General features: G+C 36.1%; 4 protein-coding genes across 8 annotated transcripts; 1 reads left to right on the forward strand and 3 right to left on the reverse strand.

Moving 5' to 3' along the window:
- Nucleotides 1-78: 78 nt before the first annotated feature.
- Nucleotides 79-3,236, reverse strand: LOC147472685 (uncharacterized). 5 transcript variants are annotated; one of them, XM_086588384.1, is made up of 4 exons: nt 2,870-3,236; nt 2,628-2,721; nt 1,251-2,076; nt 79-564 (listed from the first exon to the last, which is right to left on the reverse strand). In XM_086588384.1, exons 2-4 carry the CDS (start codon nt 2,681-2,683, stop codon nt 553-555), a joined length of 894 nt encoding a protein of 297 aa, XP_086444510.1. In that variant the 5' UTR covers nt 2,684-2,721; nt 2,870-3,236; the 3' UTR covers nt 79-552. The 5 variants fall into 5 exon arrangements, with proteins under 5 accessions (XP_086444510.1, XP_086444513.1, XP_086444511.1 ...); XM_086588387.1 differs by having other exon boundaries at nt 2,628-2,705; nt 2,912-3,025; XM_086588385.1 differs by having other exon boundaries at nt 2,912-3,024.
- Nucleotides 3,237-4,262: 1,026 nt separating this feature from the next.
- On the reverse strand, nt 4,263-5,197 carry LOC147472686 (oil body-associated protein 1A-like). Its single transcript, XM_086588345.1, has 2 exons — nt 4,614-5,197; nt 4,263-4,495 (listed from the first exon to the last, which is right to left on the reverse strand). Exons 1-2 carry the CDS (start codon nt 5,140-5,142, stop codon nt 4,320-4,322), a joined length of 705 nt encoding a protein of 234 aa, XP_086444471.1. The 5' UTR covers nt 5,143-5,197; the 3' UTR covers nt 4,263-4,319.
- Nucleotides 5,198-7,587: 2,390 nt separating this feature from the next.
- Nucleotides 7,588-9,275, forward strand: EMB1692 (Ubiquitin carboxyl-terminal hydrolase family protein). Its single transcript, XM_086588357.1, has one exon. It carries the CDS (start codon nt 7,678-7,680, stop codon nt 9,136-9,138), a length of 1,461 nt encoding a protein of 486 aa, XP_086444483.1. The 5' UTR covers nt 7,588-7,677; the 3' UTR covers nt 9,139-9,275.
- A 322-nt stretch (nt 9,276-9,597) lies between these two features.
- On the reverse strand, nt 9,598-14,234 carry LOC147472688 (WRKY transcription factor SUSIBA2-like). The gene is made up of 5 exons (XM_086588327.1): nt 13,506-14,234; nt 12,327-12,509; nt 10,957-11,849; nt 10,668-10,826; nt 9,598-10,557 (listed from the first exon to the last, which is right to left on the reverse strand). The coding sequence occupies exons 1-5, from the start codon at nt 13,977-13,979 to the stop codon at nt 9,825-9,827; spliced, it is 2,442 nt and encodes an 813-aa protein (XP_086444453.1). The 5' UTR covers nt 13,980-14,234; the 3' UTR covers nt 9,598-9,824.
- Nucleotides 14,235-16,022: the final 1,788 nt, after the last annotated feature.

Raw genomic sequence — 16,022 nt, forward strand, 5'->3', positions numbered from 1 at the left:
GCTGGCAAAATAAGGAGCGGTTTATTATTGAATGCTTCCTGCAAATTGAAGGATTCTGCTAGAGTGTAAGGGTTGCCGTAAACCTATACAAAATGTCTGTCATTAAGTACATATTCCTGGATTTGTCTGATTAATACACTTAACAAAATGTCTTGACTCCCCAAATTAGTAACATAAAGTTTCCAAAACAAAATTCTCACGAAAATTTTCATTGAATAAAAATGGTGTGAATAGCATAGAAGATCATCCCCACATTGCAGAATTGATGAAACAAATCTTCAAGAGTGAGTTGAGTACCGAATAGAGCTTTGTCTATGGTTGCAGTTGCTCAATTGGCAGCAAATTGGAGAACTGTGTGTTACTTTGTTCTGTTTAGATTAAATCTACTGTACAACCTTTCTCATAAATAGAAGAATGCTTTGCTTGGTAATTAATTGATTTTCATGTCTATCCGACTATCCGCATCTGTAAAATCCATCTCTTGAAAAAACTCGGCCTGCATGCAAGCCTGTCTTTAGCTTCCATTCATTTCTTCTTCTGATGGGAAAGATCTCAAATAGGTGCCTGCAATTGGAAAATAATGTGCTTATTGTTGATGATTCAGTAGTTAATAATATATGTATGCTGAAAGGATAACACAATGATGTACTGATATCCATAACTTTAGCTCGAGCCATACCATTCAATAACATCATTCACTGAAGAAAATATACGATTTTAACCAGAAGGAATTCTGAGCTCCTCCACTAGACACCATAAACTATCTCTTGGACATCATTTCTTATACAGCAAGACGATGGAACAACTGAATGGGAAACTTCTCATCTCACCTAAGCTAAGTTGATCATGCTCGATTAAAACTCACAAGTCATCTTCATATATATCTGGCTTGGGGACATTGGCACATTCTCAAGCTCATGCTCTCATATATTCTGACGAGCGTTCCTCTTTTACATCAAGGTATGATATTTGTTTCTAGATCTAAAGTTTTCTCTAAGCTAATGGATATGTCTGCATTTTCTGATCCACCTTTCTTTTCGTAAAGATCTTATGATATTATATTAGCACTTGTATTGAAATTTCATCTGCAGTTATGCTATCCTACTAAAGTACCTAGCTATCCATTTTGTAGTACTCAATTCTCCACAGCATAAGGTTCAATGACTGTCTGACATTTTTTTTTCATGAATTTGTAGCATAAAGTCAATGTAAAGCATAGAGCAGAATGGCATTAGCATCAGAAACATTACCTCACTAGATTCTCTTCTTAGAGGGATTAGCTGATTTCCTGTTATGTGCCTTCGATTTACAACCACTGCACTTGATCTTGAAAGTCTGCTCTTTATCACATGATAGTCATTGTTCACTTCATTGTCATCTGTTGTCTGCTTTATCTTCATACTCTCAGCTGAATTATTCCCATAATCATGGCTCACCGTGATCATGCTTTCACTCCTATGATCTACGATACTTTTACTTTCTTTAGTACCTTCATCACAAATAGATTGCATCACCCTAGGAATAGCAACCCAGGTTAATCCGTTAATCTCAGCGTAGTCCTCCAAAACACAAGGTCTTGCTTCAGCATAAATTTCTGTCATGGATAAACTTCTTATTCTTCCTTTACGCTTCTTTCTTTTTTCCATCAACTTCCGGGTGGAAGGCACTGCTGAAAAACACTGATCTTCGTGATAGATACTATTTGATTTGGAAGATGAGGTGTCAATTTTCATATTTATCGGATGAAGAGCAATATCAGAGCTTGGGCCACTTTCATCGTTCTCGTGTCTGTTGGCAGATAGAGACAAAGGGTGCATCTGCCTTGTAATCTCTGAAACTGCTTCACCAATGCATACATCACTCCCAACTTTGGTACGTTCCTTAATTTCCATACAGGAATAGTTACTAGAACCAATATGAGCATGTTCTCTGAATGAACGCAACCTCACTGATTCTCGAGATTCAAATGGAGGGAGCAATCTGTCGATGCCATGCTCCACACAGGTTTCCAAATATTTCTCAGGAAATGGCCAATTATGACGGATATCCTGCTTGCGAGCTTCAACAACATAATTTCTGTAGTAAAATTTCAAAGAGAGAGTCAATTTCAGATATTAGTACGAGTCCTACTTCCAGATTTTCATTTTAAAGACACAGTACTGTAGCAAGGTTAATTTGAGTCGATGAGCATTACTGATACTAAGCATGAAATCATGGAAACTTGGCTCAAGAAGTGTAAATTGCAGAGTTTGAGATCGTCAATGGATGTGGAGGGTTTGCCCAAACATGAGACCACCTTTTGTAGTACAGGTTGAATATGACAAATACTAACAGAGTTTACATCAAAACATCTAGGTAAGATAATTTATCTGTTATATTATTAGCAGAACAATCGAAAAGTTCATGAAATAAAGCTCAAATGATTATATATGATATGTTTAGGAGTACTGCGGCGTGCATCCACTAGTCCACATAGAACATTTTATGTACTGAATCAAAACCAGGTAACAGAAATTAAAAAGTAGAACGTTTCAACTGTGATAACCATCATGCATAACCACACTGTGTACCAAGAGACTAGAATAACTATGATATAAGAGAAATTTAAAGAGAACCCCTTTGTTTACCTCAAGGAGAATGGCTTAGAAATGTCCACTGCTGTTGCATTTTCATTAGAACCCATGTCTTGCAATTCTCAGATGAATCTGAAACATCAAACTTCTAAAATGTCCTTATTATCTATATGTAGTAGTAATCCATAACTAGAGTTAAACACAAGCAAACATGTAAAAAGATCTTTTCTTTGGTTCCAAACAAGGATCAGCTCAAAAACATCATAAAATCATGAAATGTTAGCAGTAATAAAAACCTTAAAAATCCAAAGAAGCAGATCCCAGACATTGGAAAAAACCTGTGAAACTTATCTTGACATTCAAAGCCCCAATGCAGAAACCAGTGACAAAGCATAAAATACAAGTAATCTAGCTGTTTCTAAGGTTTACAAGACAAGGGTGCAGTGCATGAGGCCATGAGGTTTAGTTACAGAGTTTGAAAGAGTGAAAAAGTGAAAAAGAGAGAAGTAGCTAATTAGGCAGGGTTACATCAACTCATTAAGCATAGATGGCAAAATGGTCTTTTTTTTTATTGACACCAGGTAAGAAAACAAAGCTGAAAGCACAAATGGTGCAAGAAGAAAATGCACAGAAGAAACTCTTTATTTGTTCCTTTTTTGTTCTAGTTCATTTGTCCATTGCATATAATTAATAGGGTAATTTTGGTAACTGGAGAAAATTTTACAGAAAGTTGAATGCCATCTAGTTCCCATCTAGTTTCTGTACTTATTTACAGTAACTTGGGTCAGTTTCAGTTTCACAGAATCTAGTGCCTGAATTCCATATTGATTTTTGGATTTGACTCACTGAGGCCAGGTCATCGTGAGGTCACCGTGACCTACAAAAGTTACACCTAATTAATTCAACATATTTGAATTTCAATATGAAATGTAAGAGCAAGTCCAATTGAAAGCTGTTAAATTGGACTGCTGCTTTTTAGCTTGCCCAGCCAAATTTGGCTTCCCAAAATAAAAAAACTAATCCAATTGCGTGCGTGGTCTGTTTTGAAGTACTAAATGATACGGACGGTATAACGGTATTGGACGGTATAACGGTATAATTTCTGTCGTCCGCCATTTGCTTTTAGCAACTCATATAGCCCCCATTAGACTTGCTATAACTCACCCATCATCTCAGATTTATGGTATTTTGCAAATTGGCACGGCGTCTCCCAAAATTTTCTTACAAGGTTCACCAGACTTTTAATTTTTTATCAAATGAACAAAACTTCAGCCCAGTTGTAGAAAATTTGTGCTAATCTTGCATTCTTTCTGCGCATTTGTGCTAGTATTTTATCTGTACGAATTGTGTTAGATATGAAACGAAGATGTGATGTTGTAGCCTGTAGCTTAAAATTATATTTATCTTAGGGAATGGCTATATGGACGTACATCTCTTCTCTGTGACATCTGTGTAAACTTGTTTTATCTCTCTGTCGATCTCTTTTCTTGTGTCAAACTGTTACGGACCCTTAAATCATTTACAAAGTCTAGTATTCCAATTCTCTAGATCGACAATGCCAATTATTTGCCGAGGCTAATCTTGTTCTGGCCCATCATAGCCTCTAATTAATGGCATTGTGTGGTTTAGATTTACTAATTTAGATCGAACATGCACTGCACAATATAGAACGAAACTTGACACAAGGCGAAGACACAAATCTAGATAGTAGATTTACAAACTAAGATATATCGTACATGTAAAAATTCAAACAAAGACCCTTGGAAACGCATCAACTGGCCTGAACTCAGTCTCCCTCAATGTGGTTTTCAACCCCTTCCCTTCTGCATTAGCCTTAGGATGTATACCATGTACCGGTCCTTCCATGTATGCCCTGTTCTCCCTCTCTTTTGCAAAGGAGATACCATACCGCCTTTCACAATCTGCATATAATTTAGATGGCCAACACATAGTTAAGAACTCTCCATGACGCGCCGTGCCACCATAGTACCATAGTCCTATAGAAAACAAAATTGACAAGACGTGCAAAAAAATGGATACCTTGAGAAAGTATATGATGGAGCTGATCATCTCTAGTAAGAGCCATCATAACTTGAGGTAAACCGAGAGGAAGAAGATCGCCTCTATCAACCTGCCAAAAATGAATAGCCTTCCCATACGTTTTACAAACCTTCTCAAGATCTTGACGCTGAACAGGACCAGGTACACCAGGCATGAAAAGAAACCCACCTTTAACTTCAAACAAATGACTATGCCAAAGCTTCTTTTCCTCATCAGGCAAAGTTAAAAACAAATTCTCAGAAACAATATATTCAATCCCAATAAGTCTTGCATCAGGTTCATTGCTATCGTAAATTAAACACTGTCGCATTTCCTCCTTCAGGTGAGCGCAAAAGTGGTGTGCTTCAACTTGGCGAGTCATGTCATCCGCGTAAAAGTGGAAAGCACAAAGGTGTTGGTGGATTTTGTTGATGGGGTTGAAACTCTGCATAGCACTTGCTGCTGTTTCAACTAAAGATGTTCCAGCTTGTGTTGGTTCTCCAGGCACATGAGGTTGAGCTGTAGCCATTTTTTGGACAAAAGTGTTGCTTCTCTGCTTCTAGTGTTGTGGTGTGAAGTGAGTGTATACTTACGTTACGTTGGGCGTTCTTAAAGCAGAAAAGATTCATGCGACTTGGACGCATGGCGCATTTCGTTAAACGTGGCAAAGCATTTTGGTTAACGTGTCATGACACCCATTGTGTTAGATACTTAGATTTGTCCTGTTTTTGAGTAATTTTTGAGACACCTGGAAATAACTATGCTTGTTTCACTTGAATCGCCTAATTGATTACGAGGGAGAAGCAGGGATTAAGCAATACTCATATAGACTGCTGTCCAATAAGGCAATAACTAGTGCGACTGTCCCAAATCAATGGATGCCTATGTTGCACGACACGGACGCTCAAAAAAAAAAATAGGACGCGGTCGCAACAAGCATACGGAAATTAATTAATATTTATAATTTTATTTTATATAAATTAAACATTAAAAACTAAATTAAATATATCAATATTCATAAATTCAAAACTATTAAAGATAAATAGCCACAAAATTAAGTTTAATATTTCCTAATCAAACTTTAAAAACATGTTATAAGTCTTAACAAAACAAAAAAAATGAAAAAATTGAGTTTTTTAATATTATTTTTATTTATTTTTTATTTTTTTACGTCAAAATCCGCGTCCTGACCATGTTGACCGCGTCTGTGTCCGACGCGGACACAACCTATTAGGAGGTGCTTTCGTGCTTTAGAGATGGATGTTTCTTTTGTGTGGCGAGCGTGCTAGGGAAAAGAGTCTGGTTCCTCTATAATCGGGTAGATTAATCTCTGTAACCGTGTTATTTAACCGTTGGATCATCTCGAAATACAGACCTCGACCTCAAATTTTGTGTGTTAGGTATCTCAACACAGTTTTAACAGTGAAATAACATGGTTACAGAGATTAATCTGTACTCAGTTATAAAGGAACCTGACTCATGGAAAAATCATGTATCTGCCACTGCTCAGTACGGTTTGATTTCAACACCTACAGTGGCAATGGGACCGGTTTTGGATTAGCATTTGGCAAATTTTACATGTAAGTATGTAAAAGTGATGTAACACAACTTAAAAAGTTGCGGGGTAAACTAACATCTACAAACCTTGTGTTGCCGCAAACACTTTGGCTCTGTTTGGCTGCAAGAGATATTGTATTACTTAACTATGATTAGGTGATACAAGTCATGAGATGGAGTACTTGTGTGTCTGTCTCTTATCCTGTCACATGTTTTACTTGGCTACTGTTTGGTTGACATTCATACCTATATACTCATTTTTTATATCATACAAAAGAAAAACTTAAAAAAAAAAAAAAATCATATACAAAATTTGCAAATAAAAACTTAAAAACAAATAAAAACTCATAAAATAATAATAATAATAATAATAATAATAACTCTAATTAAATATTGAATACATAAGCACTTAATTGATTTATACAAAAAATATCCCAAAAAAAATAAAAAATCCCAATTTGATTAATAATGTGAAGATTTAAACACTATTTTTTGGAGGAAAAAAAAGGTTTTAATGTGAGAAAATAAAAAAAAGAGAGAGAGAAAAAATACATAAGGTTTATGATTCCATTACTAGGATTCTCATGAAAGAGAAAGAGAGAGTGAGGAGGAGAAAGAGAGAGGGAGAATATTCTTTACCTGTTTTTATTATTATTATTTTTTTTCTCTCATGGATAGAAAATACGTTTTAACGAATTTGGGCTTTTCCTTTGGATTTGTTTATCCACACTTTTGTGTTCCCGCAATTCAAATGACTTATTAGAGTATCCACGTTTTAGACAGACCAAACACCTTTTTAGACATACCAAACACCTATACAAAGTAAACATGACTACCACGTCACCAATTCCTGAATATGGACTCTCTATTCATACTGCCAAACATAGCCTTTAGCATATACAAACCTATGATAATATTCTCAAGCAATCCCACTCAAATCCATTCTACTTCGAATATGGTTTTCCAATGATCATGTGCGTTGTTCAACAACTAGTCAACCTAGATAATAGTTTCATTTTCTTTCCAATTTGATCCTTTCTCATATCAACTCTTATAAATAACATACCCTTTCAATATTTGTAATGTAGTTTCTTCATTCGCCTATAAATAACGTATCCATTCAATATTTGTAATGTAAAGTTGTAAACTTAAAAATACGAATCAAAATATCAAACACAACATGTTTTTTTATATTAGAAGTTTATATGAAACAACTTTATACAATTGCACATCGAAATCTACTATATTTTTTTTTGTGAATGGGTGGTATCGGAGAGACAAATGGTGTTTAGCTTCATATTGTTTTCACGATGTTGAAATGTTGAATTCCAGATACTAGGAATAAACATTCACTAATATGAGTTTTATTTTATTTTTTTATTGAAACTTATCACAATTTATATGCCCACAATTTATTTTTATTTTTCCAATAATATTTCCCATAATTATTTTAGTACAATGTTTATGATTTTTATTGTAAACCTGTATCACAGCAAGAACTAAAAAAATGGCTACATTTCACTCTAGTCTCCCTTCTCTACCCAAACCCAACAACATCTCCACTTCCCTCCACTCCAACTTCCTTCCCATCAATCCTCCATCCCTCACTCAAAAACCCAATCCTAAAACCCCAACTTCTCTCTCAATCAAATCTTCTTCCTCTTCTTCTTCTACCAAGAAACTCATAAAATGCCCACCTCTAGACAGACATGTTGTGAAGCAAAACAAGATAAGATTTGTCCAGAAACTCAAAACACTCTTACTCTCCAAACCCAAACACTACATCCCACTTCCCATTCTCTCCAAATGCCGTTCTTATCTCTCTCTTCATAAACCTCGTTCACTTCTTTCAATGATTCATAGATACCCAACCATTTTTCAACTACTCAAAATCCCATCTTCGTTACCTTCTTCTGCATATCAAGATCAGCTCTTTATCTCACTTACACCCCAAGCTTCACTTCTTTTTGCTCAAGAGTTGAGTTTAAAGCATACCATTTCGAATGCTTTAGCTATTAAGCTTCAAAAGCTTCTTATGTTGTCTTGTCATAGAAGAATTTTACTTTCTAAGCTTGTTCATTTAGCTACTGATCTTGGGCTGCCACCAAATTTTCGTTCTAGGCTTTGTAATGATTATCCAGAGAGGTTTAAAACTGTTGAAACTTCGTATGGTCGCGCTCTTGAGCTCGTTTCTTGGGACCCCGACCTTGCGAATCCGCTTCCAATGGCTTTGAGTAATCGTGATTTGATTGTGGATAGGCCATTGAAGTTTAAGCAGTTGAGATTGAGAAAAGGATTGAATGTGAAGAGGAAGCATAAGGAGTTTTTGATAAAGTTTGAGGAAATGCCTGAAGTTAATCCATATTGTGAAGAGATAGGGGAGGGGGCGTTTTCGCCGGAGTCTATTGAAGCTGAGAAAAGGGCTTGTGGGATTGTGAGAGAAGTGCTTGGAATGATGGTAGAGAAGAGGACATTGGTTGATCATTTGACGCATTTTCGCAAGGAATTTAATTTGTCGAACAAGGCTAGAGGGATGTTGGTTAGACATCCAGAGTTGTTTTATGTTAGCTTGAAGGGGCAGAGAGATTCTGTGTTTTTAGTAGAAGGATATGATGATAAAGGAAATTTGTTGGAAAAAGATGAGCTATTGCTTGCTAAAGAGAGGTTGATGGAGTTAGTTAGAGAAGGAAAGAGAATGAGGAGAGAGAGAAGAAATAGAAGAAAGAATGGTGGTGATGTTATTGATGAGAATGACGATGAAGAGGAGAGTGATGAGGAATATGAAGATGAAGACGAAGATGATAGTTTTGAGAACTTGTTTGAAGATGATGAATGGGAAGATTATAGTATTGAAGATGATGAATTAGTGGTTTTAGGTGATGAGGCAGATGTTAAGTTTTGGACTGTTCAGGCTTCTTCTTCCTCTGCTATTAGTGAAGGTGAATCAGTGTCATTGGAACATTGGTGAAGCTAGGAAGCCTAGGAACAAAGTGCAGAGAAATAAATAGGAAGAAACATACTAAAGATGTATGGTTGTGTAAAAGATCTGTGTATTCTAAAATCTCTATGTGGTGATATATATAAAATTTGATTACTTACCAGTTATCACCCATGATTATATTTGCATCAGCCTTAATAATGTTTGTTAGGTAGTCAAGTCCCTTGTACTTGATGCTAGATAGATTGAGAGAAACTGAGAAAGTGCTGGTTGGTGTTACTAACTTTGGGGAAGTATCATGTGTGCAACGGCCTTTCATACACTCAGTACTGGTGCTGAAGAACTTCAGTTCAAAGTGCAAACCATACGCAAAAGTAATTTCTGGCTAAAATGCCTACAATAAGCTGATTTAAAGAATTTGAAACTAGAGCCTCTGAAAGTGGTTAAATCCATTCAATAAGAAAGCCATTCCGATGTTGCAGGCCAGTATGAATATAAGTTTTTCAATAGGCATTTTAGCCGAACCAAAAAACAAAGAGTAATTACATACGCTTTAGCACATTGCATGCGAGTAGCTGGTTGATAAAGTTGCTTTGTACAATAACAAACATGAATAACCAAAAAATCTAACGCAATAGACAGGCATGTATTAATCTTGTCAGGCACTCAAAAGCATCCTCATCTCTTTGGACTCAATTTGAGATGTGAACAAGTAATTATAACGGATAACCACCCATCATCTGGCAGTATGCAGATGATGATGCATTTGAAAGATGATTTAAGGGTAAGTGTGACTCAAAAACAGCATCGTCCTTCTGTTCTTGTTTTGGCCTCAGAAACCTCATATCAGCATCCTTAGTCTGCTGGCCCCTGATAAAAGATTGAGGTGGAGCAATAGCCTTTCCAAGATTACCGCAATCGAAGCCACTAAATGCAAGGTTTCCAGCAACAAGAGGAACATTCATTGGCATTGACATTTGGAAGTCTGAAACAACCTGACCAATTGGAGCCGCTTGATACATTCCATTGTGGGTGATATTCAATCCAAAAGAACTAGAAGGCATGGAAGTCTGAAAGGGTGGGAGCTTCATGTCATAGCAGGCAGAGGAGCCGAACTTCATATCACTACCAAATCCCCCAAGATTACTAGGTCTGAAGAACTCATTGCTGAAGTCGGGTTTCCTCTCAAAACGAGGTACCAGATCTTGGATTTGTGTTTCAGGCTTTGGGATATTGGTGCTTCTCTGAAGCGTCAGGGAGGCTTGAGTATTTGAGTTGGGTGGAGGTACACTACCACCAGCTGAGTTCATGTGACTACTGCTCCTAGCTGCAGGCACCTCATGGTTGTGTTTCCCCTCGTATGTTGTAATTACATATTTCAAATCATGAGAAGCTCTTTCTACATGCTTCCTCACAGAGCATCCCGCACTCGTGCATTTGTAGTAACTCCTGAAGGATCGAGACAGAAACAAAAAACAAACAATTAAAAGTAGAAGGCCCAACTTGGAAAACAAAGATCCAAAGAGAATTGGAAGTTTGAAATTCATTAACCCAAGTACCTAGGATTTGGATTTCCTTTAACAACTTTTTGCCCATATTTGCGCCAACGGTATCCATCATCAAGTATATCCACTTCACTGTCTGTCTGAACAACGACTCTTGGTTCACGGACAGCCCTTGATGCCATACTTGTTTCCATTAAACAGTTATCTTTTTTCCTGTGAGGTAGCAAAGATAGGATAATTAAGCACTCATTTTCAGTTATAGTAGCTAGTATGGTCAGAGAGAGAGAGAGAGAGCATGATGACTATGCGACAATAAGGTATGATAGTAAACTACAACAACCACCTTCTTTTTGACTCGGACTCATCATCATCAGCGTCATCACCAAGTGATATACTTCCTTGTGTGGCTCTATCTTCTTCTTCATCGTGACTAGCCAGTGTAGATGAAAGCTCTGGAGTATCTGCAGATTCAAGTATACACAACTGTTTTCCTTGAGCAGTTGATAAAGGATCAGAAATTTCAGTTACAACAGAAGTTGATGAAGTTCTCTCCAGACCATCAGTTCTCCAATCTGAATTATCTTTTGACCCCTGTGGCATACTTCTCCAAGCAGAGCCCCCTTCAACTTTGACATACGATCCGGATTCCTCACCTGTCTCTAACATCTCGTTCGTAGAATATGCTGTTCCAAGCGCTGATCGACGACTGGGCTGAGGTTTTGGATGGTTATGAGTGCCCTTGTAAATTATTTCTGTTATTTGACCATCATGGGAACGTTCTATCTTTTTCTTGACTTGGCAATTCTGATGAGTGCATTTATAGTAGCTCCGGGGATACTCACTACCTTTTACTTGTTTTTGGCCATACTTTCTCCAATTATATCCATCTTCTGATGGTCTTCCTGCCACCGTAGTAGGATATGCCACTCTCTGCTCCCCCTCCAAACGTTGTTGCGACCCTGTATCTTCTACATGGACCTGCTGCTCAAGTTGTGGAGCTTGCTCACTAGCAGCAACTGTATCAGATGTTTGTGAAGGAACGCAATCAGAATCCACATTCATATTGGTTGGACCTTCAACTGTAGAGGGAGAACTGGTGGAATAATTTTTTGTACTTGTTTGATTCGGTAACCCTGCTTGAGAACCAAATTCCGCTTGTGTTTGCACTGGAGCGAGAATTTGATGGTTAGCATCAGCCATCTCCATATTCTGACTCAGATTGGAAGAGGAAGAAACCTATAAAAGCAAATACAGTAAACAGATGAACACACTTTTTATCAACAGATGTACATTGGTGCAGATATTCTTTAGCAACCTTTTTCATTATACTCACCAAATTTCATTTGCCTTGGTCTTTAACTTCTATATCTTTTAGTGGTTGAAACTTGAAAGAAACAGGTACTATTTTAGGATAGGTAAGAGGTTTTTCTTGGCATGCCTATGGTTTAACTCTTCACTGAATCCAGGGACCCTTGCTAGGTGTCCTTTTAATGGATATAGATCAATTATAAGGAGATGTGATGACATAGCGGTGCGCCTTATTTTACCAAGTTTCTTCCTGCCTCTTACTGATTCTATGATCAATTTTATATTTTCTGAAAAATAAAGAAAGAACATTACATAAACTATTAACCTACAAAACTCTATACAACATCAAACTGTGAGAAGAAGCACCTATTAAAATTCAATTAGAATGAAACAGCAAACAATTACCTGATTTTCCGTGCGAGAAAGACCTTGGAAGGAAACCAAATTCCCATGAGGCTTGAACATAAACGAGGAATCAATACCAGCATCCTTGTCCTTATTTACATCAGTAGTTTCTGAAATCAGTATAGTACCATCTAGACTCTGAGAGGGAAATGGAAAAGTTCCAGTTGTTGGAGATGGTAGTGCCTAAGAAGAAAAAAAAGACTTCGTTAAAATCAAAGGGAAACAAATTTTATTCATGAATTTAGAATCATGCTTGATTCCAGAGTTTACTGATGCAAATTCAACAGAAAGTAACAGAATTACAAGAAACTTCTAGTTGGAGTCTTTCACAGTTTTCTTTTAATCCAGGGTTGCCCCAAGTCCCTACCTATGCACCATCATAGTCACAAATTCGGAATTCGTTGTTAATTCGGCATGGATGAAATCATTAATTCGTACAAATTCATTTAAAAAATTGGGAAAGTCATAAATAATTAAAACATAAAATAGTATGCATAGTGTGATTGTACATCATGTTAGGGTTACTTCGAGCGCATATCAAATTTAAAATTTGCAAATATATATGTAAAGTCTTGTTATATCCTACAAATATTTGCAATTCAGAAAATAAAATATTAAAATAAATTAATGGAAAGCGGAAAAAAAATCATAAGTTCGCTAGAAATCAGAAAAAATCGGTAAACATTGAGAATTAGGAGATTTTTACCGTTTTTACTGTTTATTCGTTTAGAAATTCGGCAACCAGTCAATTCGGAGACTTTTTACGTTTTTTTTTTTTAAATCGGAGATTTTTGTGACTATGTGCACCATACGTAATTTCAGTAATATGTGACTCGCAAACAAGTTCCAATCTATCACATAATCTTCCTCCAGATCGATTTAAACTTTTTTTCAAAAAGAAGCAGCTAGCCTCCTCTCACACAATTATTCCACCACCCACTCATCTAATATACAGAATCCAAAATTCCAATCGAAAGGAAGAACAAAAAGTCTGATCCTCAATGACTACATACTACAGTGATTACTAAGAAAACCATTTAAATTAAATCAAAGTTAGAAATCCACACAATAAAGGTCCATCAACCACATCATTTACATATATCTTATCTAACAAAGATCCAAAAAAGAAATGAAAACTGACATTTCAAATGAACAACATAACAATTCTAGTTACATTACCTGAGAATATGTAAGCATAACAGGGGAATCAAGCAAAGATGTTGGACTAAGACCAGGTGGTATTGTAAGATAAGGAGAACGAACAGATGGCGAAGACAATGGACTAGTAGTCCTAAATCGAGCTGTATTAAGCCTCGGCGCATTGAACCTTGCCCTCCTTTCTGCTATACTCCCTCCTCCATTTCTACCAGGTGCTACTTTCCAATTACTAGAACCTTCCAAACCAACTCCATTCAACTCTTGGCCATTTTTTGCCAAAAACTCCCCTTTATTACTATTATTATCATTAACAACATCTACACTTTGTTGTTGAACATTATCAGACCCATTAAACACCTGAGAAAATGACTTTGAAACACAGCCATCTGCTAAAAACCCAGAAAATAGACTTCCTCTAGGACTTGATATCATTGCTCTCCAATCACCAATTGTTCCACCACCACCACCACCATCATTTTCATCCGTTTCTGCCATTGCCCCTTCCTTAATTTTCCATTAAAGACTCCAACTTTGATACTCAATCCACAATTTGAAACAACAAAAAATTCCAATCAAATTTTAACATAAAGAGCTTAAATAAAAGAGAGTTTTAATAAGATTTTGAGTATTCCAATGAAGTAAAAGAATAATAAGAAGGTTTTTGTTGTGTTAAACGAGAATCGAAACTGAAAAAAGCAGAGAGAAGATAAATTAAAAAGCTCTCTTTTTCTCACAGGCGTTTGACGCAATGTTTCAATCTTTGACCGTTTTTAATTAATATATATTAATAATTAACAATTACTTTATTAATTAATATTGCTTATATGCAACTCCAATTTTCAGAGTTGCACAAACAGTTTTATTTGCTTCACTTGAAATAGTAAAGTATCATGTGTTATAGGGTTTATTGCCCAACTTTAGAAATGGCACATATGATATGCTACATGGATTTAGATTAGATTGTCAGTTATTAGTCTAGTTTTGGGACTTATAGTTTTATCACTTTTGGCATGTTGGAGAGCTAAGTGTAGAGATTTGGTGTTTTGGGTCTACGATTTGATGATATTGTAGATGGTTGGGAATGGTTGTACTCTCTTTGAGATAAAAGTTGTCTATGTATCAAGTTTCTAGAGGTAAACCTAAGTTAAGTCTTACGTAGTTCATCTTTCTCTATTTATAGAAGTTTGAGCTAACCTTCTTTATTTGCTCCAGGCCGTTATCAAATATAGATCCATATTTTGTGTTATCTTAATGATTTTACATTACTTCTAATATTACAAAGTAAATGTTTTCTTGATTGACATGTTGACTGAGCTTCAAAATTGCGCTAGATGATTTACTTTTATATATAGTTGTAATTGAGATTTGGGATGACCTTAGTCTGAGTCGTTACAACGTACTGACAATGTGGTACGAGTTGATAGAGATACGACCTGAATTGTGGACACGTGTGTTATAGTGATATGTAATGTAGAATGAAAGATGCTTATACTAAGAAACCAAAATGACCACTAGTTTATGATTTTTGTATAATGAACTAACGATCGAAAGTTGCAAAACTAGTGTTTCTGATAAAAAAATGTGTGTACCACTGTAACAGCTCAGAGTTGCACCTCTACAACTCTATTAATGGTGTTGTTTGTTACCAAATTTAATCTCAATCTCGTAAATTCTTCGTTAATTAACACCTTAGGTTGTGCAAGATCCCCGGCCGGGAAGCTTGGTGAATGAGGTTAATTTGGATCTAACTTGACACATGCCTTTTCTGTACTGGAGAACCAACCTCATTTGTTTGGAACAACTAACTACGTGTGATTCTTATGTTTCCTATTTCACACACTGCCAACTAACAAGTTTTTTTGTTGCAAAAATCCAGTACAGTGAGAGCTGCATTCGGATCATTTCAGTTTTTTTTTAGCTAATTTGTTAATTGGTCTTTTCACCTTTGGCAAAAAATGAGTCTTTCTAGTGTCCAACGACGTTAGAAGAACTACGATCAGTCATGGTTTGTGTATCAGACACATACATTCCTGATTTGAAAATTTTGTAACACTTGCAGAAGTTGTACTGAATTTTTCCATCAGCAATTTCTGGAGCTTCTTTCATATAGTACAGTTTATGACATGCGTATGGAGTTAAGGACTAGCTAACAAATACAATGCACGAAATTGCTGTCAGCGATTCTGCAGTACATAATGTTATAGTGAAAAAGCATTGCTATTATAAACTATGGAAGTTGATAATGAGATTTGAGTCATCATATACGCAGATGCAAGCATTCATTATGTCATATGTATTACGTCATCGACACTCATTTGAGTTGCCAACTTCCCCAGTAATTTTAGATGGCAAATGGAATTCGTGTGAGGATATAAGCTTACTAAATCATGTGGCAAGCTGGTTAACGTATATACAGTCCCGATCTTAAAAGTTAAAATAAATACATAAGTAAAATTTTACTTAGAAAATTAATTAAAATCTAATTTTTTGTGGTTATCATCTACTCACCATAGATATTATCTCTACAAAATTTCAACT

Source organism: Coptis chinensis, unplaced genomic scaffold, assembly GCF_015680905.1.
Source record: "Coptis chinensis isolate HL-2020 unplaced genomic scaffold, ASM1568090v1 utg912_pilon_pilon, whole genome shotgun sequence".
Classification (NCBI taxonomy): domain Eukaryota; kingdom Viridiplantae; phylum Streptophyta; class Magnoliopsida; order Ranunculales; family Ranunculaceae; genus Coptis; species Coptis chinensis.

Excerpts from the sequence above, each read along its gene's own strand:
- LOC147472686 (XM_086588345.1), bottom strand. The coding sequence starts at position 5,142 with ATGGCTACAGCTCAACCTCATGTGCCTGGAGAACCAACACAAGCTGGA. Across the intron at positions 4,496-4,613 it reads CCATCATATACTTTCTCAAG|ATTGTGAAAGGCGGTATGGT; the intron begins GTATCCATTTTT and ends AATTATATGCAG.
- EMB1692 (XM_086588357.1), top strand. The coding sequence starts at position 7,678 with ATGGCTACATTTCACTCTAGTCTCCCTTCTCTACCCAAACCCAACAAC.
- LOC147472688 (XM_086588327.1), bottom strand. The coding sequence starts at position 13,979 with ATGGCAGAAACGGATGAAAATGATGGTGGTGGTGGTGGTGGAACAATT. Across the intron at positions 12,510-13,505 it reads TTATGCTTACATATTCTCAG|GCACTACCATCTCCAACAAC; the intron begins GTAATGTAACTA and ends TTTTCTTCTTAG. Across the intron at positions 10,827-10,956 it reads GAGTCCGAGTCAAAAAGAAG|GAAAAAAGATAACTGTTTAA; the intron begins GTGGTTGTTGTA and ends GCTACCTCACAG.
- LOC147472685 (XM_086588384.1), bottom strand. The coding sequence starts at position 2,683 with ATGGGTTCTAATGAAAATGCAACAGCAGTGGACATTTCTAAGCCATTC. Across the intron at positions 2,077-2,627 it reads TCTAAGCCATTCTCCTTGAG|AAATTATGTTGTTGAAGCTC; the intron begins GTAAACAAAGGG and ends ATTTTACTACAG.